Raw genomic sequence first — 26,758 nt, forward strand, 5'->3', positions numbered from 1 at the left:
AGGGAGTGTGAGAGAGAGAGAGAGAGAGAGAGATGAGAGTGAGTGAGTGAGTGAGGGAGGGTTGACTTGTGTGAGAAAACGGAAGGTGAGTGAGAGACTGAGTGTGTGTACATGTTTGTGGCTGCCTCAGGAACAGCACTCAGTGGAGGGAGCTTGTGTCGGTGTCTGTCTACGCCATGTCCCAGCAGCAGTGATGGACTCCCAGAACCGGGTAGCACTATCCATCTCCACCAGAGATCCCCAGGAGGACTTTGAGATTCTCCTGCGGGTCGGTGGAGGAACTTATGGAGAGGTTTACAAGGTTAGATTATTATCATTTACAGCCTTGGACAGCATTTTACCATTTTCTTCTTCTGCTGTAAACACTACAGTTTATTTTCTCCGTGTTAGTGATGTTTCAGGTAAAGGCCTATGTGTGTGATGTCGTTATCTGAATTCCAAGCCTATTTTAAATGGTTCAGTGTGTGATATTCTTTGTCTATGGTTTATTTTCATTGTTAGAGAATGGATATTTCTTCTCCTAAGTCATGTTTCAAGTCATGTTTCAAATGGAACATATATTTTAATAAGCCTGATTTCATTCACATAATCAATAACTTCTTAAAATGTGACAGTTTTCCTGTCTCTAGAAAGGGAGTGGCTTTTAAAAGTAGTGACAGTATGCCTGATAAGATCGTTTTGATTTACAGTACTTACTTTTCCGCCTCCTTTTTACAGCTTTCTTTCGCTTTTGTTTAGTAAATCTACTTTAGGCTATTACATAAATACTCTGTATGAGAGTATTGCAAAAGTGTGAATGTGGTGCTTATTATTTTAAAGGTTATTTTTTGAGTGGGACAGTCCCACTGTTACATTTGTTATTCGATAGAGATAGTGAAGCTAGACAGGAAGGTAAGGAGGAGAGGGTATGTCGACATGGGCACATGTGTGCACTCATGTGGTCAGATGTGTCTGAGGCTGACAGTTTGAGCCCCCGTCAGTTTGTTACACTGTGACCTTGAGTGATGCAGTTTTGTTCTGTGACCTTGTCTCAGAGGCCACATCTGTATATGCTGTGACCATTTACTGTCTATCACATTTATTGTAACCATATTTGGTTACTACAGTATATTTTCCTCCAATCCGTAAAAGGAAAATAAGGCTAACAAGATGACAAAAGAAAATGAAAAATTACTGAGTTTCAGCATTCATACAAATAGTAGCTATAGTGATTCGACTAACGTGCTGAACGTTTTGGAGGCAATTTCAGAATTACTCGCACTGAATTAGTCATCTTTCTCGCCTGGCACAGGGCTTTGCAAAAATGCGTAGCACTTTTGCACTGGTTTCAAACACCACGCAATGAGTAGGCTACGCTAGGCTAACAGTGACTCAGCTCCAGCCATACAATCAGTAGACATGCTACTGCTACCGTTAGCGCTCTTACAGATACCGAATGAGCTTGAGGAAGGTCAGGGAGGTCAACAGCTATTTCCATTTTATGCATTGAATTTGATCGTCTAATGTAGCAGGTCATCACGTTGCCGCAAACAGTATAGCTTCGTGGCACTCAGAGTTCACACTAGTCTCGAACTTGTACATTTTACGTTCACATTTACATTTATGGCGTTTAGCAGACGCCATAAATGTAAATGTAGATGTAAAATGTACAGGTTCGAGACTAGCCTGTGTCCTAGCCTGTGTCCTCTATATTGCCAATTATTATTATTACACGCGGCCGTCACCGAAATAGCCGATGTTAACCAGCTACACCATGGAAATTCGATGGCGCGGATAACGGTAATTCAACTTGAGGAGTGAGTTCACTATCTCCGCAAAAATCCCTCTCAACTCACAGCGACCCCAGCCGTTGAGCTGAGCCCAACCACTGATCTGAGCCAAACGGCACCAATGCAACATGCATCACGCTGCCCCAAATAGTATTGCTTCCTCGCACAACAAGCTCACATGAGTCTCGAACCTGGTGTCCTCTGTGTTGCCAACACAAGTGACCGTCAACATCTATGTGGGTGGGGGTATTTCACTCAGCTTGAGGAGGAGGAAGTTTGCCATCTCAACTTGGTAACACTAACAATTGTGTATCCAGTGTGGAATTTAGGTACTTTAAAGAATACCAGCAGGCTGTACGATGTCAGTGAAGGCATTGTAGAATGATGATAAGGATGGGGACAGGGCTGGCCTTATTAGAGGGGAATTGGCAGGGTTTGGCGGTTGTGTGTTGTCAGTGAAGGCATTATAGAATGATGATAAGGATGACAGGGCTGGCCTTATTAGAGGGGAATTGGCAGGGTTTGGCGGTTGTGTGTTGTGATGTTGTCCACTGTGTGACAGATGCAAAGCAGAGGAGGATATGGACCACACTTCCTCTTAAGAGAGAGATGTAGGCCATGAATAGATTGTGCTCTATTTTCACCGTGCTTTGCATTTTTTCAGGAACTCAGCAGATTGAACATTTGTGTGGCCTGCAGATGCAGCACTTAGCTTAGCCACAGTGTCAAAAAAAAGGCTAGTGTTGAGCGTATGTGTGTGTGTGTGTGTGTGTGTGTGTGTGTGTGTGTGTGTGTGTGTGTGTGTGTGTGTGTGTGTGTGGGTGGGGGGGGGCAGGTTTGGCTAGCATGCTGTCTGAAGGTATTTCAGGAGGAACTAAAAGAAACAAAAAGAAATTCCATGGACTTGCGACAGTTGTCGCTTATTATAGTGGTAGCTAGTTTTTCCTGTTCCAGCAACAAGAACATAAAGGGCAGAATCCTTACTTAAGATCAGCGAGCATAACCTTCGGCACAAATCTCTCATTGACCTCAATGTGTGCTTTACGTGAAAGTCAGAGTCACGCTCGCAAATATCAAGAGGATTTGGCTCGACGTGAGCGGAGCATCCCAGTAATGGGGGTGGGTTAGGGTTAGGGTTAGGGTTAGGGTTAGGGTGGGGGGGGTTACCCTGACCTTTACGTACCGTAAACATTACTGTAGGTACAGTACACCTCTGTCTAATGACGTTGTAATGCACCATTGGATTGGAACTGCTGAAGGAATCACTTCTGCTTCTTCTGAACACTACTATGCCACACATTTCAGACCTGACAAAGACTGTGTATGTGTATTTCAAAGCCTTTCAGGTACTGCACTCGATCTGTCCTTGATTTAGTTTGTCGGGTCCAGTAGGAACTAATGGAAAAATCCCCAAAGTGCAAAATCCAAGTTAAATCAAGTACACCTCAAATACTATGTTAAAGTACAGTACCAGTCAAAAGTTTGGACACAAACTTGCCAAGAGTGTGCAAAGCTGTCATCAAAACAAAAGGTGGCTACTTTGAAGAATCTAAAATATAAACCATATTCTGGTTTGTTCAACACTTTTTTGTTTACTACATAATTCCATATGTGTTCCTTCATAGTTTTGATGTCTTCAATATTAATCTACAATGTAGAAAATAATAAAAAATAAAGAAAAACCATTGAATGAGAAGGTGTGTCCAAACTTTTGACAGTGATCCGGCTGATCACTGAAACCATTTACTCCCCCACGGTGTGAATTATCAGTAGTATGCTTCAAATTAACCATGCATCGTAGGGTTGACGTTCACCTTGGCCCCAATGCTTCCTCTGAAAAGGGGATCTTCAGATCTGTCTGCTGATAAAAAAAGCACTCACTTCTGTGCCAGGTGCAGGTTCTGACTCGAAGCCAGAAAGTGAAAATAAAGAAGTGAGAGAGCCATTGTTATTTAAAGTGGATGTGCCACTTCTCATGTAAGCTCTCCTCTGAATTAAAGGGTGTGCGTGCATGCGTGCGTGCGTGCGTGCGTGCGTGCGTGCATATATTCCATTTAGCTGACGCCTTTATCCAAAGCGACTTACAGTATAGTGAGTGCATACATCTATAGTATATATGGTCCCAGTGGGGCTAGTGCCATGCTCTACCAACTGAGCCACAGAGGACCACAGAGTTAACAGTGTAACCGTAAAAGGGTTGTGAGGTTTTGGGTTGGTAAGGTAAAGACAGGTGTAGGTGCTTCATACTTCATACATGTGTGCGCGTGTGCGTGTGCGTGCACGTGTGTGTTCATTTAGAAGGGCCTGGGTTCACTAGAATCATCTCAGGTTAATTTAATAATAATATATACGCCATTTAGACAACACTTTTATCCAAAGAGACTTTTTTAGTTTTTATTTTTTTTATTTTTATATATACGCCATTTGGCTGACGCTTTTATCCGAAGCGACTTACACTACAGTGAGTGCATACATTTCAGTATATATGGTCCCAGCGGGAATCAAACCCACAACTTAAGCGTTGTTAGCACCGTGCGCTACCAACTGAGCCACGGAGGACCACTGTTTATTTTTAACCCCCCTAAAAAAAGAGGAAGAGAGAGATAACAGAATGCAGCAGATCTACTGTACATGAAGAGAGGGGCTTCTGACACACAGGAAGCCTTGAGCAGGTCAACATCAGCAGTGTAGACAGGTGTTACATAACCGGCAGGACTTACAGTGTGAACCTTTACTGTTAGGATATGTTGTCATTTACTGATTTTATTTTTTATTTACTTATACAGGTTAGTCTCGTTGAGATAAAATCTCTTTTTCAAGAGAGACCTGTTTCAACAGCAGCAGGGGGAACACAGTTTCAGACAAAACAACTTACATACACAGACACATAGTGTCTCATAGTGTCTCATAGCTTCACTCTTGCAGTACGTATCTTAAGAGGCTCGGAAGGTACTTAGCTAATGTCATTCTGTTGTGCCCCTGTCCCATGGGTTTCCATACCTTTGGAAGCCCCCATGGGCTTCCATACAGAGCATGTCTGTCTGGGTGTGTGTGTTTGTGTGTTGGTCAGTGACGTCACTGTGGAAACTGCCAACAACAACGTTTCCAGTGGTCTGTGAGATACAGAGACTGTTTGTCTTGTGGCTTTCCTTTAGTGACCACCTCTTGCCATATAGCCAAATACCACACTCAATGCTACACACCGCCCTGTTGACAACTTTCCACCATGCATATCTAGGGGCTTTTCATAGTGAGTGGGTAGATGGCTTGGTGAGGCACACTTGCAAAATCAGTAACATTGACTTTAGCATTAGTATTAGCATTAGCTCCCCCCCAGAACTCATACGCTCAACAAATTCCTGTGACCGGGGTTCAATATAAACTCGCCACATAGGCTAATTATGGCAATTATAGGTCAACAATACAGGAGAGAGAGTTTCTATAGTGTAGTGTGTAGGAGTTTCCTCCGTACCACCACAAACCTTATCAGCACAGTAAGCCTAGCAGAGATACTGCTACACTGTTATAGCAGAGGCCTGAGCGAGACTAGAATTACTTGAAATGATCTACATAAGTTTTGGAAAGAGGAATAATTTTGTCTTATTTCAGATTTATACTCCAACAATTTGGATTTGAAATCCAACAATTACTATAGGTTCAAAGTAGAGATTCTCAGCTTTAATTAAACGGTTTTCTTTTCGTCAGATTGGTTTCACCACATTTAGAAATTACAACCCTTTTTATACATAGTCCCCCTATTTCAGGGCACCAAAAGTATTGGAAAATTGTCTTGACAGATGTTTCTGGTTAGTCAGGTGTGTTCTGTGACATTATTTGTGCAGGCAGAAGAGAGCTGTCAATGTCTAGTATTGATTCTAGGCTTTGCGTGTTTGCCTTTGGAGTCTATTATTGGTGTCTGTCAACGTGACGACCAAAGAGACATCAATAAACATCAAGGAAGCCATTATGAGCCTGAAATATCAGGAAAATCAATCAGAAACACAGCTAAAACCTTAGACTTAGACAACAACATCTGGCATGAGCTCAAGCATTCTACATTAAGGGAACAACTTGCTGAATTCTATAGGTGAATTCTCCCCTCCACAAAATCAACACACTGACTGAATGATGCATTTGTCTGTGAATTTCAGGCTCGGAGCAAGCAGGGAGGGGAACTGGCAGCCATCAAGGTGATCAAGATGGAGCCAGGTAAGAGGATCAAGGGGCATACATTAATACATGATTTCCCTTCATTTTGAATCCTAAATGAAACAGCACATTGGAGCTAGCCCGTGTACTGAATTTTGATCCCTATCCTGTGTGACAAAAGAAACAGAAATATTCTTTTTTTTTTTTTACATTTATAGATAATGTCTGTCTCAGAATGGTACTGTCAAATGATAAAACAATGCTGATCATGGCCTCTCCCCGTACAGAGGATGACTTCTCCGTGATCCAGCAGGAGATTGTCATCGTAAAGAGCTGCAAGCACCGCAATATTGTGGCCTACTATGGCAGCTACATCCGGTGAGTGCTCAGGTGCTGCAGCTGCTACCACAGACTACCACATCACTACTTTAAATCTTTCAACAGGAAATGTGGTTATTTGTGCCAGTGATCATATGTTCAATAGATGGAATAATTGTGTGTGTGTGTGTGTGTGTGTGTGTGTGTGTGTGTGTGTGTGTGTGTGTGTGTGTGTGTGTGTGTGTGTGTGTGTGATGTGTGCGTGTGCGTGTGCGTGTGCGTGTGCGTGTACGTGTGCGTGTGTGTCCGTCCGTGTGTGTCCAGGGCAAACAAGCTGTGGATCTGTATGGAGTTCTGTGGTGGAGGCTCTCTCCAGGACGTCTACCATGGTGAGTGTGTTCGGTCTGACAGCTGCAGTATAACAGACCATGGCGAAATGACCATGTATTGATAGAGAGAGTCATAAAACCCTTTAACTCACCAGTTCCGGAACATTCACCACATAGTGCCAAGTGTTCTATGTGGTGTTTACCTAGCAACAACACTTTGATTGGCTACAGAATGAAGCATCATAATTGATCCATTTCTGGTGAATAAAGTCACCCTTGGCACTCTAGAATGTTGACTATTTGGGCGACTTTGTTTACCCTCGGCACTGAATGAGTTAATACAAGTCTATAAAACTTCGTACCCTTCATAATACTGTGCATGTTCTCTTTCCTCCAGTAACTGGGCCTCTCTCAGAGCTTCAGATAGCCTACATCAGCAGGGAGATGTTGCAGGTGAGATCAACACTTACATGCCAGGGCCCTCTGGCTGTACTGTGTATTGTGAATAATGCTTATTTACAATATTCCACCACAGTATACCAGTCTTTTTCAGAATGGCTGTCAGTGATTTCTGCCTGCAGGATCACCAACAAAATGTAAACGATGGGGAAAATGCGTTTTAACATGCAAATAGCACTAGATTTCTATGACCTATCTGATGTGCGATTTTCGATTTTCAAAACATGATTTCAAGTAACACATCTTTATTAATAGTTTTATACATATCTTTCAGATTGGTTTCACCATTTAGAAAGTGCAAACAACTTTAAACATACTCCCCATATTTCAGTATTTCAAGTATTGGAAAAAATCATATTATGTCCAAATAAAGCTCTCATGTTTTGTATTTGGTCGACAATCCTTTGCATGCAATGACTGCCTGAAGTCTGTGACCCTTTGACCCCATCAGACGCTGGGTATCTTCTCTGGTGATGCTCTGCCAGACCTGTACTGCAGCCATCTTCAGTTGTTGTTTGTTTTGAGGTCTTTTGCCTTAAGTTCCATCTTCAGCAAGATAAATGCGTGTTGAATTGGATATAAATCTGGAGATTGACTTGGCCAGTCTAGAACCTTTTGGCCCTGAAAATCTCCCTAGTTGCTATGAGATTGGAGGCATTTGCTTGTACTTCAGCAGACAAGATATTTCTGTACACTTCAGAATTCATTCTGCTGCTGCCATCAGCAGTTACATCTTCAATGAAGACAAGTGAGACAGTTCCAGTGGCAGCCATACACGCCCAAGCCTTAACACCCCCTCCATCACATTTCACTGATGAGGAGGTGGTATGCTGGGTATTTGGGGCAGTTCCTTTTTTTCTGCACACTTGCCACCACTCTGGTACATGTTATTGTCTCATCCGTCTACAAGACCTTTTTCCAGAACACTGCAGGCTCATTTATGTACTTTTTAGCAAACTGTAATCTGGCCATCTTTCTGTTGCTAACTAGTGGTTTACACCTTGCAGTGTAGCCTCTGTAGCTCTGCTGATGAAGTCTTCTGCAGATGGTGACCTCTGACACATTCACACCTACCTCCTGGAGAGTGTTCCTTATCTGTGGGACAGTCGTTTTTTTTTTTTTCTTAATTACGGTGAGCAATCTTCAGTCATCCACTGGAGAAGTCTTCCTTGGCCTATCAGGCCGTTTGCGATTGCTGAGTTCACAAGTGTTTTTCTTCTATTGGATGATGTTCCAAACTGTTGTTGGAAAGCCTATGGTTTTGGATATGTTTATGATAGTTTATTTCTGATTTCTCAGCCCAATAATGACTTCCTTGACTTGCAGTGACAACTCTTCATATTGACAGACACCAATTACAGACTCCAAAGGAAAACGTAAAGGCTTGAATCAACACTAGACCTTGACAACTCTCTTATTCCTGCACAAATAATGTGATGGAACACACCTGACTAACCAGAAACACCCGTCAAGCCAATTTTCCAATACTACTGGTTCCCTGAAATAGGGGGACTATGTATCAAAAGGGTTGTAATTTCTAAATGGTGAAACCAATATGAAAAAAGAAAACATTTAATTAAAGCTGCGAATCTCTACTCTAACAAATCCAAACTGTTGGAGTGTAGAGCTAAAGCTGAACATTCTTCCTCCTTCCAATAATTATGGAGGGCGCTGTACTTAGGAGTCATATTCATCATAATCAAGGAGTATATCTATGATTTATGAATCCAAAAATCCCTGATAGCTACTTTAAGTTTTTTGATACTGCCACAAAAACAGATTGAGTTTTCCGATGGGGCTCAAATGTAGAAGGACAATGGAAACAACAATCCGTACGTTGGTCAATCCGTACTTTGTCCTACATGTTTTAAATACGTCAAAAGTGAACTGAGACAAGTTTTTTTATGTACTTCATATGTCTATATGTGGCCTTAACCCAAAAGATCAATCGAATGAAAATCCAACCAATCCCTAATATCATCACATGGTATTGAAAAGATGGCTGGTGTTGATTACTTTTTGCCCATCTTTAAACTCTCAGATGAAGTTCAAACTGTAAGATGCTTTAGTTGTGTACAATCTGTGTCTGCATCCCTGCAGGGTCTGGACTACTTACACGGTCAGAAGAAGATTCACAGAGACATAAAGGTAAGGAGACTTGGGTGGGGGGGGGGCTTACACCTGTAGGAATCATACCAGAGATGTAATGATTGTCCTGTATCCATGCTGGCCAGCATAATGTACTGTAGATAATTGATTGATAGTATTGATAATTGAGCTCTTTTGTGATAAGTTTGTCTCTGGCTCTCTTCCTGTCATCCAGGGTGCCAACATCCTGTTGAACGGCCAGGGAGAGGTGAAGCTAGGTAGGTCACTGTGGCTGTCATTTACACCCTCTTTTTAAAGCCTATTTTTGGAGTGGGGCTGTCCCACTCTTATGTTTTTCAATGGATAGGGATAGTGTAGAGACAGGAAAGTAAGGAGGAGAGGGCATGTCAGCAGGGCATTGCCGCCATGGGCCTATGTGTGCACTGTAGGCCATGGTGCTAGACCACTGCACCACCCCAGGGTCCATTTAGCCCCTCTCAAAACACAAACATAAAGCATAACATTATTGTTTTCAGAGTGAAAAAGATTGAGTGCAAACTTCAACTTCCATTACGCAGTGGTGACTTAATTAGGTAAAGTTAGTAAGACTCATACACTGTTAGCCTAATGAACTCTTTATTAATGCTAATAATGTATTTTGTCCTCTGTCTGTTTAGCGGACTTTGGGATCTCAGCACAGATCACGGCCACTTTTGCACGGCGGATGTCTTTCATAGGGACACCCTATTGGTGAGGCTTTAGGTCAAATGTTCCTTCTCTCCTTCTCTCCTTAAGTTGTTTAATATTGGATGTTGGCTCTGTTTAGAGAAGAAACAGTAGCCTCTACTCCGTAGACATTCAAGTCAATCTGAAAGGAGACAACTTTATTTGTCACTGTTACTGCTATTTAGCGCACAGAAAACTGTTTCTCCTTGCAAATTATACATTTATGATGCAACTTTTCTGTCTCGCTGACTGAACCGTTGACAATACATGTATAATTTGCAACGTGCGGGAGTCCTTCTACTTCTTGAATACCTGTTTTGATATTGGCGGTGGTTACTGGCTTATTCTCCACAGGATGGCACCAGAGGTGGCTGCAGTGGAGATCAAGGGAGGTTACAACGAGTTATGTGATGTCTGGTCGGTGGGAATCACAGCTATTGAGTTAGCGGAGCTGCAGCCACCCTTGTTTGATGTCCACCCACTCCGGTAAACACACACACAAACACTCACACACTCATACATCATACAACAACTCATGCTGTACAATCACCCACACAACAACACGATTTTTCCCCTCACACGCACACACACAATAACAAAATTCGCACTCGCTCGAGAGAAAAACTTTCCATCTCCCACGCCCCTCCATGATGCATTTGTCTACACATGTCTACCCCATGTCTACCCCATCGCTTGCATTGGTCATCGTACATAAAAGACTGCATACGTATTTACACACACACACACACACACAAACACACACACACACACACACACACACACACACAGACACACACACACACACACACACACACAGACACACACACACACACACACACACACACAGAAACAAATACATACAAACCTCATATGCAAGTCTTGTCTCTTCTTAGGGTCCTGTTCCTCATGTCCAAAAGTGGCTACCAGCCTCCTAAACTAAAGGAAAAGGCCAAATGGTACAGTATGGACTTAAGCCACGACAACCAACTTGAGCTACAGTGATACAGTATGCTTGTGCTGTGTTCGTCTATCAAACGCTTCTTATCTTTTCGGTTCTCTTCACCACTTTTTTTTAACCTCATATTTAATATTTCCACCACCCTACCAGTGTTTATACCACTGTATAGCGCATAAATCAGTTTTTCTCTTTGGTCACAGAATGCGATGGCCTTTCCAAGGGGAAAGGTCTCCCTGTGCACAACGAGGACACAGCACTGTAAAACAGAGACAAGGAGAGTGTCTTAGTAGTACAACCAGAGTGTCTTAGTAAAACGTTTATGAATAAACTCTTCACCCCCACTACTCCCCTGTACAAGTTTCTCTCCTGTTAATAAAAAAAAATCCTTCTTCTAGCACTGTGACTGCCTATGGCCCCTGGTCTGAGCATTGATTACTTTATCTTATGATGACTGATGGAAAGATGATTCACTTACTTAAACAAATTATTTGTCTAAGTCGCTTTGGATAAAGGCGTCTGCTAAATGTCCTAAAAGTAAAATGTAAATGCAAATGTAAACGTCTTGCTTCATTCACAGGCTTCTCCATCACTCTCCTTGTGCTACATCATACAGTACCAGTCAAAAGTTTGGACACACCTTCTCATTCAATGGTTTTTCTTTATTTTTATTATTTTCTACATTGTAGATTAATATTGAAGACATCAAAACTATGAAGGAACACATATGGAATTATGTAGTAAACAAAAAAGTGTTGAACAAACCAGAATATGGTTTATATTCTTCAAAGTAGCCACCTTTTGCTTTGATGACAGCTTTGCACACTCTTGGCAAGGTGTGTCCAAACTTTTGACTGGTACTGTACATGGCAGACATGTTTACTGTACACTTGTTCTGTACATTCTGTAGTCAAAAAGACAAATAAAATAAGATAATAAAACGTAGAGCATGGCCGTTCTCACATACCGTAGGTAGACACTGGTACGGTGCTGGAGATAATGCTAATTAAAAAGTGGTGAAGTGCCCCTTTATGCAGTTGGCTTTTTTTTTACGAAACTGCCGTTAATAGTATTCTTTTTTTTTTTTTAAGTATTCCCTTCTGCCCTTTTTCCTCCATCCATCGTAGGTCGTCCATGTTCTACCACTTTGTAAAAGCGATGCTGATTAGGAACCCTAAGAAGAGACCCAGTGCCTCCAAGATGCTGGCAGTGAGTAGAACACAGCAATTTATGCAGTGTTTTTCCAGTGCTCAGAGGACTGTCGTAAAGGGCGGGGGGGGACTCACCTCAGGAGCTCAGTGATCTGGACTACCAAATAAATAAATACTAACCCACCTCTGCCCCTCCTATCTCTTTCCTCTTCACCTTCTCCTCTATTCATCCTCCCTTATTTGTCCTTCCCACTTCACTCCACATGCCCACTCATCTCCTTCTTCTTTCCTTCCTCCCTACCCTGTCTCCTTCTGCCCACCTCATCTCATATTGATCCCCCTTTTCTCTCTTTCTCTGTCCGTCTCTCTATCTTTCTCTTCCTCCTCTCTCTGTCTCTCTATCTTTCTCTTCCTCCCCTCTCCGTCTCTCTATCTTTCTCTTCCTCCCTTCTCTGTCTCTCTCATCGCAGCATCTGTTTGTCACCCAGCCGTGTCTGAGGCAGGACCTGATCCTGGATCTGCTGGAGAAGCTGCAACACCCAGAGAAGCTGAAGGCCTGTCTGCCGTCAGAGGAGGAGGACATGGAGGTTAGGGAGCGCTGTCTGCCTGGCTGTACTTATTATTTGATCCTCTTTGTTCCTGGAGGAACATATGGCCTGTGCTGCAATCCACTTTTGAATGTGTATGTTTTGATTATCCACATGATCCAGATTCTAAAGTGAGAGAGATACCAGAAAGGTGATAACTTTATTTAATGGATATCTCTTCTCTCTGCATCCCCAAAAACATATGTTTTAACAGAACTAAAACATATGTTTTAACGGAACTAAAACATGTTTTAACGATGAAATCATCTGCTTTCTCACTCGTGATGGACACTAGGCTCTGGTTTCTCTACTCCTGTTTGCTCTTGTCATATAACCTTTAGTGCTGTCTGTTACCACGTGTCGCAACCAGTGTTGGGGGTATCACGTTACAGTAATATATTACTTTTGTGAGTAACAGAGTAACATAACAAGTTACTGTGTTTAAATATTGTAATATTGTTACAGTTACAACATTCATCTCTATCAGCGTATTTTGTATTTATTTTAAAAGCCTTTGTCTCCTGTTAAGGGAATTCATGTAGTAACTTGTTTTGTGTTGTAGTGTTCAGTCTGTTTTCATTGTTTGAATTTGCTGCCATGCAAAGTAATATTGTTACCTAACAAGATTATTTTTGTTAAAGGTAACAAGTAATATAATATAATATAGCACTGTGACTGCCTATGGCCCCTGGTCCGAGCATTGATTACTTTATCTTATGATGACTGATGGATAGATGATTCACTTACTTAAACAAATGTATTTATTGTAAGTTGCTTTGGATAAAGGTGTCTGCTAAATGCCATAAATGTAAATGTAAATGTAATATGTAATATGTAGCTTTTTCTACTAATGGATCTCAACACTGTCACAACAAATCGCCTGTCGTCTGCCTGACCTTAGAAACAAAAGAAAGGTCGTAGACTGGGACAGTGAATAACAAGCCTATATCTAATAGTTTAATATCATAATTGTTTTTACTTATGTATAATGATATGTGGTAGGTTGTGGTACCAGGCTCCCTGAGAAGGATTCACTCAATCAACAGACACAATCAAGCAGAGAGAACCAACTCTGACATCAGCTGTGAGAGACTTATTGTTATTTCGTAAACTTTTGCAGGATTAGTTTTTTTTTCAATGCAATAATCATTGTTCATTGTGTGTGTGTGTGTGTGTGTGTGTGTGTGTGTTCAGTGGAACAGATCTACACACGGGGGCCAATAACCACAAAGACAGACTCACCAGAGGCCACGGTAAAAGTAGATTTGTGTGCTCCCTAGTAGACATGTAGGTTTGCTGGTATACACTATCTTGCTACATGACCTATATAATTGTCATCTGATGGTCTTTCGGGTGCTCTGTCATTCTCTCTCTACCCTTCAGTTAAAACCCACGGTAAAGTATCGCACAGTGGGATCCACAAACAGCGGCTCGAGTCCAATCAGGTAACAGTATGCTGCTGATTAAGCTGATCACACACTGATCGAACCCTACAGTACATTACTGTATATTAGCACCTGTATATTAGCACCATTTCACAATCACCCCACTGATCAACATCCCCCCACCCCCCCCACCCCCCCACCCCCCACCACCTCTCTCTTTCTCTTATAGAGACCAACGCATGGATTCAGATGACGACTATGATGACGTTGACATGTAATAATAACTGGAATTTAAAAATCCTGACAGAAATTTGTGGGCTTGCTTCAGCCTGCAAAAAGTTTATTTTTTGGTAGTTATAGCTTATGGTGGCCAATGAAACCCATTTTAAATGCTTGTATTTTTATATTACTATTATATTATTTATTATATTATATTATATTATTATTATTATCCGAATGAAGACACTGGGGGCTTTAAAGATTCATTTAAAGCACTTATATATATAGTTACTTTTAAAATATATATATTTTTTATATATATATCAGTCCACCATAAGTATGGTCCCAAAATATAATTATTTTATGCATACAAGCCTCACAGATATCATAATGAAAAGCTTATATTTACTTCCTGGGTGAGATGATGCATTTTATGTCCAAGCGGTTTAAGAGGGAGAGGTTGTGAAAGAAGACAAATACAAATAAGTATGATAGATTTCAATCGTTGGACTGCCAAAGCAAGCCCACTAATTATAATAACAACCTAGATACATATTACATACATATATATTTATAATTAAAATATTTGTCTGAGTTGTTTGACCCCCCTCTCCCCCCATATTCTTTCCACAGTCCCACAATTCAGACCAGCAGGACAATACCAGCAATACCACCCCCGCTTCCTCCAAAGGTTACAATTATTTCTAGTTATTCTACTCAGACCCATGTCAAATACATATGATAAATCCTTTCAGATACGTGATTTAGTTTGCCTGGTACAATGGAACCAATGGAATAGTCCTAAAAGTGCAAACTCCAAACTAAAATGAGTGCCCCTCAAGTTATCTCAAATATTTGACAAAATGTATTATTTTGACCTGTGTCTGACCCAACCGCAATTTATTCCATCCTCTACACAGCCACAGTGTGCTTATGGAAATTATCAGTACACCAGGTTACTGTTGATGAAGCCTCAGCCCTTATTGATAAAGCCTGATGTATGACTTTCATGTGCTGTTTGCCCCTGTAGCCCAAGGGTCGCACCAGCTCAGAGGAGAGTGTGGCTGGGGAGGAGGACCATGGACACACACAGGGCTCCCTCAACGTCCCTACACCCCTGATCCGGACCTCCAGTGGCACCCACACCCGCCCCGTCCCCCGGCCACGTTCCACGCGAAACGTCAACTCCGGTGAGTGAGACTTTGCCAGAACTCCCTTCCAAATAAAAGCCCTAGTACACCTCTTTTGACCAGAGCCATGTTGTTCAATAGTGGTGCACGAATTTGGAGAACAGGTTTTTCATTTGAGACACATCATATTGTTATCCATCTATTGCTTCTTTCCCCTCTCAGCACCACCACAACTAGCAGACAGCCATGCTGACCTGCAGCCGCCTGAGTTACCGCCCAAGGACAGGAGAAGGAGGCAAGCACTCCAGGTGTGGTCCCACTAAATCAAGATTAGACTCTGGGTTCCCGAATTACTCCAGATTACTCTGGTAATATCGTAGGTAATCTTGGAATACTTGTTGGGTCCAGGAGGTAAAACTTTTCTATTTTGACTTCTGGAAACAACAAAGTAAATAACACTTCCCAGTCAATTGTAGGCCAGATCTGGTCTTGTGGTGGCACATAAGGCTCAGTGCCGTAAACGGCAAGTAGTATATGGACCAAACCTGGTATGGGCCAGCTCTGGTATGAAGAATGAGGCCCTGATACTCTTCTGTAGTTATTGGGCCATCTTTGGTCCATGTCTTGACAAGCATCTGGCCCAGTTACCACTTGGAATGATGGCCCATGATAAGGCTCATGAACAGCAGCCAGAGCTGGACCTGGAAACAAAGTTGTGGGCCAGATCTGGGCCGTCATTACTCTGACCGGGTTATTGCTTCTCAGAAAAGTGGATTAATTGGTTCCGGTATGAGTGTTTATCGTAACTTGTTTATTTTCAACTTAGGATCCGGTTGAATGTGCCAGCCCCGTTCTGAAGAAACCTCCAGTAAGTTTGTTCCCCGATCTCACGATGAGTATATAGTTTCCGACCCTTGACTTATCTTGCATGTTATCCCTCCTCTCTCTCCCATCCTTCCTGTCAATCTCTACGGTCTCTATCCCAATAAAGCAGAAAGGCCCAAAAAACATATTTTTAAAAAAGTAATGAAATGTGTGTACTCCATCTCCTCCCGTCCAGGTGTTCTTTAAGAAAGTGTTCCACGGTTGTCCGCTGAAAGTGAACTGTTCAACGACGTGGGAACACCCAACAACCAAAGGTATGTATGAGGTAGCTCTGAAACTCACTAACACCTCTCATGATCCACTGATACAGTATAATCACAACAACGGGTGCCACCACTGCAACTCTCTGTGAGGTGGTATGGCGTAGGACCCAGGAGCAGAGAGGAGGCCAAACGTGGGAGTGCAGTAGAAGGCAAACAGGCCACTTTACTTGGTAATTAACACAGAAAGATGCAAGGAACACTAGAGAATACAAAACGCAGAAACACTGGAGACAGAGAATCAAAAGAAACAACCTAGAGGCAATTCCAAGCAAAGACAAAGAAACACAGAAAACGCTGTCTCTTATGGGGAGAGGTAAAACAATTAGTTGATCAGGAATACCTGTGGTCCATTAGTCTCTGGGCGGCCTCTGCCATCCTCTGGTGGTCAGATGGAACCATGACACTATATGTAGTAGCCTGTAACTAGACCCCTAGTCCAAGCATGTCTGAGGATGTCCATTAAACCCCCCTCCTGTGTGTGTGTGTGTGTCCTAGATCACCACCTGATCCTGGGTGCAGACGAGGGGATCTACACCCTCAACCTGAACGGCTCAGAAGCCACCATGGAGCTGGTGAGGAGTGGAGCTATGGGTTCAATACGTACGGTCTATGATCTATGGGTTCTCTATGGTACATGATCTCTATATGGTCCATTATCTCTATATGGTCCATGATCTCTATATGGTCCATGGTCTCTATATGGTCCATGATGTCTGTGGATGTCTGTGGCTCAGCTGGTAGAGCATGGTGCTGACAATGCTTAGGTTGTGGGTTTGATTCCTGCTGGGACCATATATACAGACAAATGTCGGTCACTTTGGATAAAAGCGTCAGCTAAATGGCATGTTATCTCCCTTGCAGCTCTATCCAGGAAAGTGCACTTGGGTCTACACCATTTCTAATGTCCTCATGTCGATATCAGGTGAGAGACACAGCAACCGTAAGTATATTCTGCAAATAAAGAAATGCAACTAAATGGAATGGAATTTACAAATGTGGTTTGCATGTCTGCGCATGCCTGCATGTGTGTGTCTTACCACAGGTAAATCGTCGCAGCTGCACTCCCATTCGCTGAAGGAGTTATACGAGCAGGCGCGCAAGGACCAGCGAATGGTTGCCCTGCCAACCCACAGACTCTTACCTAGGTAACCTAGCCATTCACGGTTATACAAGAGCTGCTGACAGTCTTGACTCTTTTAAGACCTTGCTAAAAAAAAAACACCTGTTCAGGCAGGCTTTTAATGTATAGGCCTGTATGTTCAGGCAGGCTTTTAATGTATAGGCCTGTATGTTCTGTGACTTTTATTTTCATATTTTTGACACGTAAAGTGCTTTGAGTCCATGAGAAAGCGCTACACAAATGTATACACACCACTATTCCCTTCAGTGGTACACTCTAACGCTGATTTGTAAACATCTCTGTGTTTACAGGAAGTATGCTGTCACATGTAAGATACCAGACACCAAGGGCTGCAAAACCTGTTCAGTGGGTGAGAAAAAAACAATCCCTGTTCATGCGATTGGTTACGGTAGATAAAACACATTCATCTTGCTGGTGGTTCAGCTTGCTGAGTTGGGGGTGGGGGTGACGGGATCGCTACAGTACTATCATATTAGCAAACTGCTCTGTGCTACTTCGTTCCTCTCTCCCTCCCCCCCTCCCTGCCTCACTCCCTGCCTCTCTCCCTCCCCCTCTCCCTGCCTCCCCCCCCCCCTGCCTCTCTCCCTCCCCCCTCCCCATTCATTCTCTTTTATCCTGCAGCCAATAACGTGCAGAGTGGCTGCGTGTTCTTGTGTTGCGCCCTGGAGTCCAGCGTGATCCTGCTGCAGTGGTACGAGCCCATGCATAAGTTCATGCTCATTAAGGTAAATATATACACAAGACCCTTCTGTACACCAGTGCATTACCTCTGTCACCAGTACGTCCATCTCGTACTGCTCTTCCCCAGAGTGAGCCTTTTCACCTCCAGGGCTGGGGGGGCCACAGAGTTGCACACTGTTGTTCTAGCCCATCACCAACACAACTGATTCTAATAACCGCGCGCTTGTTTTGACTTGGGGTCAGGTGAGTTCCGTTGGGAGTTCAGCCTCTAACTGCCCTGTGTGTGTGTGTGTGTGTGTCTGTCAGCACTTCGACTTCCCCCTGCCCAGCCTGCTGCCTGTGTTTGAGATGGTGGTGGCCCCCCAGCAGGAGTACCCCCTGGTGTGTATCGGGGTGTCGAGGGGGCCAAGTCCTGATCAGCCTGTTCGACTGAACAACATCAACCTTAACTCCAACACGTCCTGGTTTACTAACACTGGTTTAGGTATGGACTCAACACTCACCTGAACACCTTACCTCATTTAGTGCTGAGGGTGAATAAAGTCGCCCAAACTGTCAACATTCTAGAGTACCAAGGGTCACTTTATTCACCAAAAATGCATAAATGATGACGCTTCATTTTGTAGCCAATAAAAGTATTGTTGCTAGGTAAACACCACATAGAACACTTGGCACCCTAGAAGGAATTATTTGGCAGTTAGTGAGTTAACTGGTACAAACATACAGTTCAAATCAAATAGTACTTGTATGACCAATTTTCCATTTCAACTGTGTGTGTGTGTGTGTGTGCGTGTGTGCCTGTGTGTTTCAGAGAACCGCTGTCCTGACTCAGTACAGGTCAACCAGCTGGACTATCACACACTGCTGGTGCTCATTGAGAGTATGTTCATTGTTCACATGTATGATTGTCATGTATGTGATATTACTATTCTTAGGAAATATTTACAGTTACAGGTGTATCTTTTGTCCTTTTGGATGGTTTTAATTGAGTGGATCATTAGCAACATGACCTGCCATGATGCTATCATCCTTTAGTGACATTATGAAGGAAAATATAAAATAGAAGGCTATTTTGTGTGCGTCTTTGGTTGCAATGAACTGACTGTAACGATCCTCTCCCAACAGAGTCAGTACACATAGTGGGCCTGGAGGGGGCGCAAAGGAGTCACAATCAGCTGCAGGCTGAGACCACTTTCACTTTTGATGTGGAGGCTGTAGGTGAGACGGGGAGGATGACATGAGCAGTGCCTGACTCAACACACACACTCTCCTGCCTGTATCTGGGTCCTCTCCTGCCTGTATCTGGGTCCTCCTTTCAATCACATTCATTCTGCGGCTTTTTCTATCACTCTCTTTCTGTCTTTCTATCAAATCAAATCACATTTTATTGGTCAGTACATCGCATACAGCCGTAAGTGATAGAGTGAAATGCTTTTGGAATCTATCTCCTCGTTCAACAACAATCAAACAAATCAACAATACAATATAATAAAAATAAAACAATGACAAGGGTGCAATGTCAATAATAACGGACAATAGCAATAATAATTGACAATTACTCTCTCCCCCTTTCTCTCTCTCTCTCTCTCTCACCCTCTCTCTCTGGTTCAGTGTATTTCGAGGAAACTCTCTTGGCAGTGTGGCGTCACGGCTGGCAGAGGAGAAGAGAGGGCTTCTCAGACGTCTTACAGGAGTCCACAGACCCCAAAAAGACCTTCCGTCTGGTGGGAACAGACAGGTAGGCGTGTCACACACACACACACACACACACACACACACACACACACACACACACACACACACACACACACACACACGCACGCTAAACTTATTTGGGTTCACAGTACTACATTCAAAGAAAACCCAAAATATCAAAACCAAAAAACACACACCTGTGGGTGAGTAAATACTAGTTTGTTTCACCGTGCAGGATGGTTGTCATGGAGACGCGGCAGAGTGACGACCAATCAGGACTCTGTAACCTGTACATCCTGGAGATCGCTGAGAACTATCTCCAAGTAGCCTGAGGCCAGGCGGAGCGGCGGGGGAACACTTTTATAAAGTAGCACCACTGCTAACACTCCAATCAGTGGCACTGTGGCCATGGCCAGTAATACGGCTGTGCTGGTGTAGAAGAAGAGAAGACCACGGACTAAATTGCCTTATTCACACTGGCCGCCATTTTGACAAGCATTTCCGTCACATGACCAAAACAAGGACAGGGAAGCAAAGCCCCCCTCTGTCCGTACACATGATGAGTGGACACATCTTCAGAGGGAACCCCTTCAGAAAACAAAACAATTCACAACAATGCCCCAATACTTCCAAATCAAGTGTTTTGCAATGACTGAGAGGTTTATAAGGTATATAAGCCCCATGCCAAGCTCAGCTGCACCAGAGGCCCATTCACAAAACAAGTGTGATCTGCTGAGCAAAACAGGACAACCGGACCCAGGTCACAGCACATGTTTTTTTGTCCGCTATTATAGCACACAAGCCCAAAACATGAATGAAGTATGTTTTGTGTGAAGTCAAATTGGAGTTTAATCAAAAGTGATCCCATGTTTTCCCCAATATTCCGGTATAAAGTATACTATTGTAGTGATCGGTGACAGGATAACACTCTGTGTGGGTCTCGCTATCGCTATCCCCTGGGCCAGGTCCAGTTGGAGGAGGTCAGAACGGTCCTACCTAGGGACGATTTGTCCTCGATTGAGAGAGCATGCCCTCACGCTTCCCTTTTGGCTAAAGTCCCTCATGTGGACACGCCTCTCTTGTGACCAGTGGTCACTGTCCCACCCCTAACACCAATGTAGTCAACGGTGACAATACAGTGTCCCGGAAAAGCCCGCAAACCCGGATTGCCCAAGTCAGGGATATCTCCTTTGCATCTCATTTGCCGCAGATTGTAACGACCCACAGGTCATTATCAATCAATCAATCAATGTAACGGCCCATGGGTCATTACATTCCATTACTTACAGAGAGAATCTTTTGGGATATTTACTCTCTGACATTACCTGGTCTCAATGAAGAAGTTGACCGATTCTCTGAAGTACAATGTTTGTCTTCTTCCATCATTAACTGTACAGTGTATTCATTTAGTATAATATTCATGCTGGACGCGATGGTGTTTGTCTGCTTTTAACTATTTTCCGAGAAATGCCAAGACAATAAAGGCTATTTCATCTAAATCTTGAAGTTCCTTAAGAACGGAGTCATTACTGTCTCAGGAAGGCCACAATAATGAAATATGCTATCTTAGCCATCAGCCGCACACACACACATACACACACACACACACACACACAAACAAACACACACACATACTGTGTATTTATTTGTAAATCTACCTATTATATCATGTGTAACTTATATCATGTGTAACTTGTTGGAACCCGATTCACTGGTATTGGATTAATTATGTGACTGGTGAAAACCTTTCCTTTTAAAATTTGTATTGTGTATTTGATTGAATTGATTGACTTTTCATATGGCACTTTTCAAGTGGGCCAACATTAGCCTCACTAATAATTTGTGAGTACGATCAGCATTCCAGTGAATCGGGTTCACAAACAAGCCAAACCAGGAGGTAAAAACTTACCATTAACTGGTCCTACAGCTAAACTAGACATCCCAAACGGGCTACAGAGACAAACACAGTAATGTTTGCACCTACTATACCAACTTATCACCTGCTGACAGAAGGCAACATTCTCCTGATGCTGTGATCCATAGCCATCAATCTGTCTCTTACTGAGGTATTACAACATAGCATAAAAACTTAGGCAATTGAGAAGATGATACATAAAGTACAATAACATCATGATCTTCAATGTTTTTGTTACAAAAAAGCTAAGTATATTGATGTTTTTATTGATTTACATTAGGATACATGTAAAATCATTTGTAGTACACCTGTCAAGAAAGTGTGTATGTAAAGGCAGTGTTAATATATAATATGGAAACTTATCATGTGTCTTTTCTTGGCTGATCTCCTATGATAGCAGGGAATGACATTCAGAGAATCTGGCTCGATAATCAGATGTCGATGTACAACATTCTTCAAACCAGTTTAAGCAACTGCTTCGTCTGTCGACTTCTGTGTTTTTAAATATCTAAACATGATTTATACTGGAGAATGATCAAAATAAAATGTCAATAACACATGTTTTACGAGAGACTTGTTGCAAAACTATGGCAGTAGAAGTTGAATAAAACATTTAATGCGAAAGATGACACAGAAATATATAATGCTACATGTCCACGCTGTGCAACTTTGGCTTGTGGGGGACAATATTTAGCCCACATACATTATTAAAAAATAATAACAACTAAACACCAATGTAGTCAACGGTGACAATACAGTGTCCCGGAAAAGCCCGCAAACCCGGATTGCCCTGCCCGTAGGAAAGTCAGGGATATCTCCTTTGCATCTCATTTGCCGTAGATTGTAACGACCCACGGGTCATTATCAATCAATCAATCAATCAATGTAACGGCCCATGGGTCATTACATTCCATTACTTAGAGAGAAACGGTTGAAAGATCACAGTTCTAACAACGCACCTAAAGGTAGATTCAGTGGTGTGAAGTCGCCACAAGTTGCAGGGTAACCAAAGTCACACAGAGCGACTTCAGATCATAGCAAGCAAGACGTTTCACTCCTCCTCTTTGCTCCAAGTTGTCTGTCGGTGGCGAGAGTCGCCGCGCTACTTGTGGTCCCATCACATCGCTGAATCTACCTTAAAGCGGGTTTCCCGGGTGAAGTAACATGTTTACTATAACAGGACTATAGAAATCCATACATCCAAAGTGAGGAAACTCTGAAAGGCACAGTAATGCAGTAGCTAGCGTTTAAAGCGAGTTGTCAGGTCACATCTCTCATTCTAAGGCAGCATGCAACAAGACTTCGTTGTGACGGTAGAACAGTTTCCAAGGACTATCGTACCCGGCCCCGGTGTAGGTGTGGGTGTCAAAGGTTAACCCAACACGCCTCAGAGCTTCCCGTAGCAGCTTCGAGTTGGCCTGCGCGGCAGAATGTGTTGGAAAACCTCCGAAATTCCTGAGAGAAAGAGACACACAAAATATTAATAAAAAAATAATAATAATTCCATTGGTGCCCCAATTTTCACATGCAAATTTCTGTTTGCATGTTTCATTTTTTGTTTCACTAAGTAATGACAGTGCTAGTTCCTTACCTCGCATACACTGTACCGGCAGGGATGATTTTCTCCCTAATGGAGGTGTCAGTGAACTTCGGGAGCTCTGTGTCTGAGGTCACATAGAATGATACAGACACATCCGTTTCTTTGCCATCATCTGCCTCAGTAATAGACACTAACACAGGCCAGGTGTCCATGGTAACAGGCTTATCTGAGAGAGATAGAAAACCGCAAAAAACATTTAACCAAAATAAGTATAAGTAATATTTCGATATTTAGAACAAAGATGATGTATGGAGGTCAAGACGACAGACTGGATAAGTAGGAAACAGATATGAAGAATGTTGTTCATCTACTTCGAAGTTATGCTCTTTACACACTAGCCTGCCCTGTTTCTATCCCGTCGACGCAGTGAGCCTACTGTAGGTATACTGTGACCAGTGACTAACCCGAAACAATAGGGTTATCAAGTTCAAGTTCCACTTGTCATTACATTGAATACAAACTGCACAATGCAAAGAAATGAGCAGCTCTCAACATCCACAACAACAGCAACAACAATATAAGGTAACACGAGAGGGAAAAAAATGTATAGACAAGTAATAAAAACAACAATAACAATATAAATGAATGTAGCAGCAGGAATTATTGTTAGCAGCAGAGCAATTACCATTAGATTATTATACACCACACAGCAATACAGTTTTAGAGTCGGACACTCACGTTCTTCATTATAACCGTGAAAGTAATCGATCAGTTTCATGAATCCAGCATTAATGTCCGCTTTGCTGGAGGTCGGAACGTCGGTGGTTATCCATCTAGTCTGGGCGTACACACGCTCCTCAAAGTCCTGTTTCGTCAGAACAACAACAAACAAAAACGTTTTAAATTAACATTCGTCTGAATTCCGTGTCAGTGTCGTATAAACGTCAATATTTTTTTTTACCTCGTTGCTTTGAGTGACCGTGTACTCAGGGCATTTATAGTTATCGGGACAGGTGACCTCCGCATCCCCAAGATGCTCGCCGAGCAGAGTCACGAAGACGACGGCCGTGAGAAAAGTGCCAATCGGGAGTTTCATGGTCGGTCCAGGTCCGTCCGGGCTCCTTTCGGGTCGAAGCTAGCCTAATGTCACTCTACAAGTCACTTGTTTTTTTGCATTAGCATTTCACACTGATAGTTCTGTCTAGAAAATTCCCTTTCTCTACTTCTCGGTAGCTCTCAACTTCCTCCCTCCTCCTGCTCACAACCAGATTATTACACCTGTTCCAATTTGTTCTCTAGAGTCTAGATGAAGAAAGGAGTCCTGCCCTTGAAATAACAAACGAAAGTATATTATAGGCTACCGGAGGTGAAGAGACCACGCCCCAGCCTCTCCCGTGGTAAAGTATTTGTATACATAGCAAATAGGCGCACCTATCGAAACATGTATGTTTCAAAGCAATCGAAACTCAAGACAAAATCCTGAAAAAAAAAACTGACATAGGAGCATTTAAAACACGCTGTCATAAAATATGGAGTTCTCGTTCTCGTAAAGCTGCTTTGTCTACAGTGAAACATTAGGCCTACTGTGACTGTTTATCAAACATACACCAGACTCAGGTCTTTGCTTACAGTGGTAACATACCGGGAGTTGGAAAACGAATTGATCTGTAGCAACCAACACATATTGGTCCAGTGTTATTTCTCTTGTTTAGCTTAAGGGTAGGCTACTAGGCATGGACCAGAGACACCTCAGGCCTAGCCTAGCCAAGGTAGCCTAGAGGTTGGAGAGGCTAACCAGTAATTGGTAGGTTGCTGGTTTGATCCCCACCTGGGGGGTTGCTGACATCATATCTAAGATGCCCTTGAGCAAGGCACTTAACCTGTAATTGCTCCAGGGGTGCTGACATTTTGATTGGGTATGCATTAGACAGTGAGACAAGTTATAAATGCCTTTCTGCAAGCGGAACAGAATTGACACACTTTAAACAGGTGGTTGAATGCCCGTGTTGCTCATGGCTTGTATTATTGGAAAATAGGGCTGTGCAACCTGAGGAGCAACAACAGGAGTTCTTATGTAACGCATTTGAATGGAGTGACTGTCCACCTTCAATGGTGATTGTCTAACAGGTTTGGATGGTGGATTCTGGGCTGCACCTTGAGTGTATTAGTTCTACACAACATAATTGAGTTTGTTCTTAAAAGAAAATGAAGAAAACTGTCTTAAACATGTTGGTTTGTACCCACTACCCACTCAGAACATATTCCCACCCTCCATGTTCCTTTAAGAAACAATGGACAGTCATCAATGGTGAAAAGAAAATGAACAATCATTCCTAGTCACCTGATTCATGCTCTGGAAGGAATATCTTAGATAATCATCATGGATAGCGAGACCAGACTCTTTAGAAACACATTTCACAAGCACACAACTATAGAAATGATCCCTGAAAGTATAGTCTTGGTGTTCCATCTAATGTCCAAAGTGGGCAACATCTTGAGAACAGCATTAGCATCATGGTGTTCTATTGCATTCTCAAGAGTCACCACCTGTAGTAATCAAATGATGTAAATCATAGAATAAAAATTGGCCAATTACCCTTCACTCTAATACTTGGAGAATGTAATGAAACTGATTCCAAAAATGACATCGAATGGCATGCAATGACATGACTTCGAAACATGTTCTAAAAATCATTAAAAAATATTCCACACTACCAAGAAAGCTCTTTGAATACGTATATATTAACTCCTTTTTCAAATGACAAAATAATCACAGCTTTAAAAGATCTTTGATTTTTTTTAACATAACTACCCACTCAGAACATATTCCCACCCTCCATGTTCCTTTAAGAAACAATGGACAGTCATCAATGGTGAAAAGAAAATGAACAATCATTCCTAGTCACCTGATTCATGCTCTGGAAGGAATATCTTAGATAATCATCATGGATAGCGAGACCAGACTCTTTAGAAACACATTTCACAAGCACACAACTATAGAAATGATCCCTGAAAGTATAGTCTTGGTGTTCCATCTAATGTCCAAAGTGGGCAACATCTTGAGAACAGCATTAGCATCATGGTGTTCTATTGCATTCTCAAGAGTCACCACCTGTAGTAATCAAATGATGTAAATCATAGAATAAAAATTGGCCAATTACCCTTCACTCTAATACTTGGAGAATGTAATGAAACTGATTCCAAAAATGACATCGAATGGCATGCAATGACATGACTTAGAAACATGTTCTAAAAATCATTAAAAAATATTCCACACTACCAAGAAAGCTCTTTGAATACGTATATATTAACTCCTTTTTCAAATGACAAAATAATCACAGCTTTAAAAGATCTTTGATTTTTTTTAACATAA

The 26,758-nt window shown here is 42.3% G+C and overlaps 2 protein-coding genes across 3 annotated transcripts; one reads left to right on the top strand and one right to left on the bottom strand.

Annotated features, from left to right (window-relative positions):
* map4k1 (mitogen-activated protein kinase kinase kinase kinase 1) lies at positions 1-21,429 on the top strand. 2 transcript variants are annotated; one of them, XR_014554493.1, is made up of 32 exons: positions 1-301; positions 5,921-5,978; positions 6,206-6,296; positions 6,561-6,625; positions 6,963-7,018; positions 9,125-9,172; positions 9,348-9,390; positions 9,790-9,862; positions 10,193-10,324; positions 10,732-10,794; positions 11,921-12,002; positions 12,415-12,531; positions 13,534-13,615; positions 13,726-13,784; positions 13,915-13,976; positions 14,146-14,190; positions 14,769-14,826; positions 15,166-15,325; positions 15,488-15,573; positions 16,092-16,133; positions 16,326-16,404; positions 16,909-16,985; positions 17,275-17,335; positions 17,456-17,558; positions 17,845-17,903; positions 18,176-18,279; positions 18,542-18,719; positions 19,047-19,115; positions 19,361-19,453; positions 19,847-19,973; positions 20,166-20,910; positions 21,141-21,429. XR_014554493.1 is itself a non-coding variant. In XM_083680313.1 (31 exons), exons 1-31 carry the CDS (start codon positions 194-196, stop codon positions 20,260-20,262), a joined length of 2,577 nt encoding a protein of 858 aa, XP_083536439.1. In that variant the 5' UTR covers positions 1-193; the 3' UTR covers positions 20,263-21,429. The 2 variants fall into 2 exon arrangements, 1 of the variants encoding a protein (XP_083536439.1); XM_083680313.1 differs by having other exon boundaries at positions 20,166-21,429.
* Positions 21,430-22,439: 1,010 nt separating this feature from the next.
* On the bottom strand, positions 22,440-24,706 carry soul2 (heme-binding protein soul2). The gene is made up of 4 exons (XM_083680315.1): positions 24,347-24,706; positions 24,124-24,250; positions 23,437-23,611; positions 22,440-23,300 (listed from the first exon to the last, which is right to left on the bottom strand). Exons 1-4 carry the CDS (start codon positions 24,479-24,481, stop codon positions 23,120-23,122), a joined length of 618 nt encoding a protein of 205 aa, XP_083536441.1. The 5' UTR covers positions 24,482-24,706; the 3' UTR covers positions 22,440-23,119.
* Between the last annotated feature and the right edge of the window lie 2,052 nt (positions 24,707-26,758).

Source organism: Argentina silus (genome assembly GCF_951799395.1).
Source record: "Argentina silus genome assembly, chromosome: 11".
In the NCBI taxonomy this organism is placed as follows: Eukaryota; Metazoa; Chordata; class Actinopteri; order Argentiniformes; family Argentinidae; genus Argentina; species Argentina silus.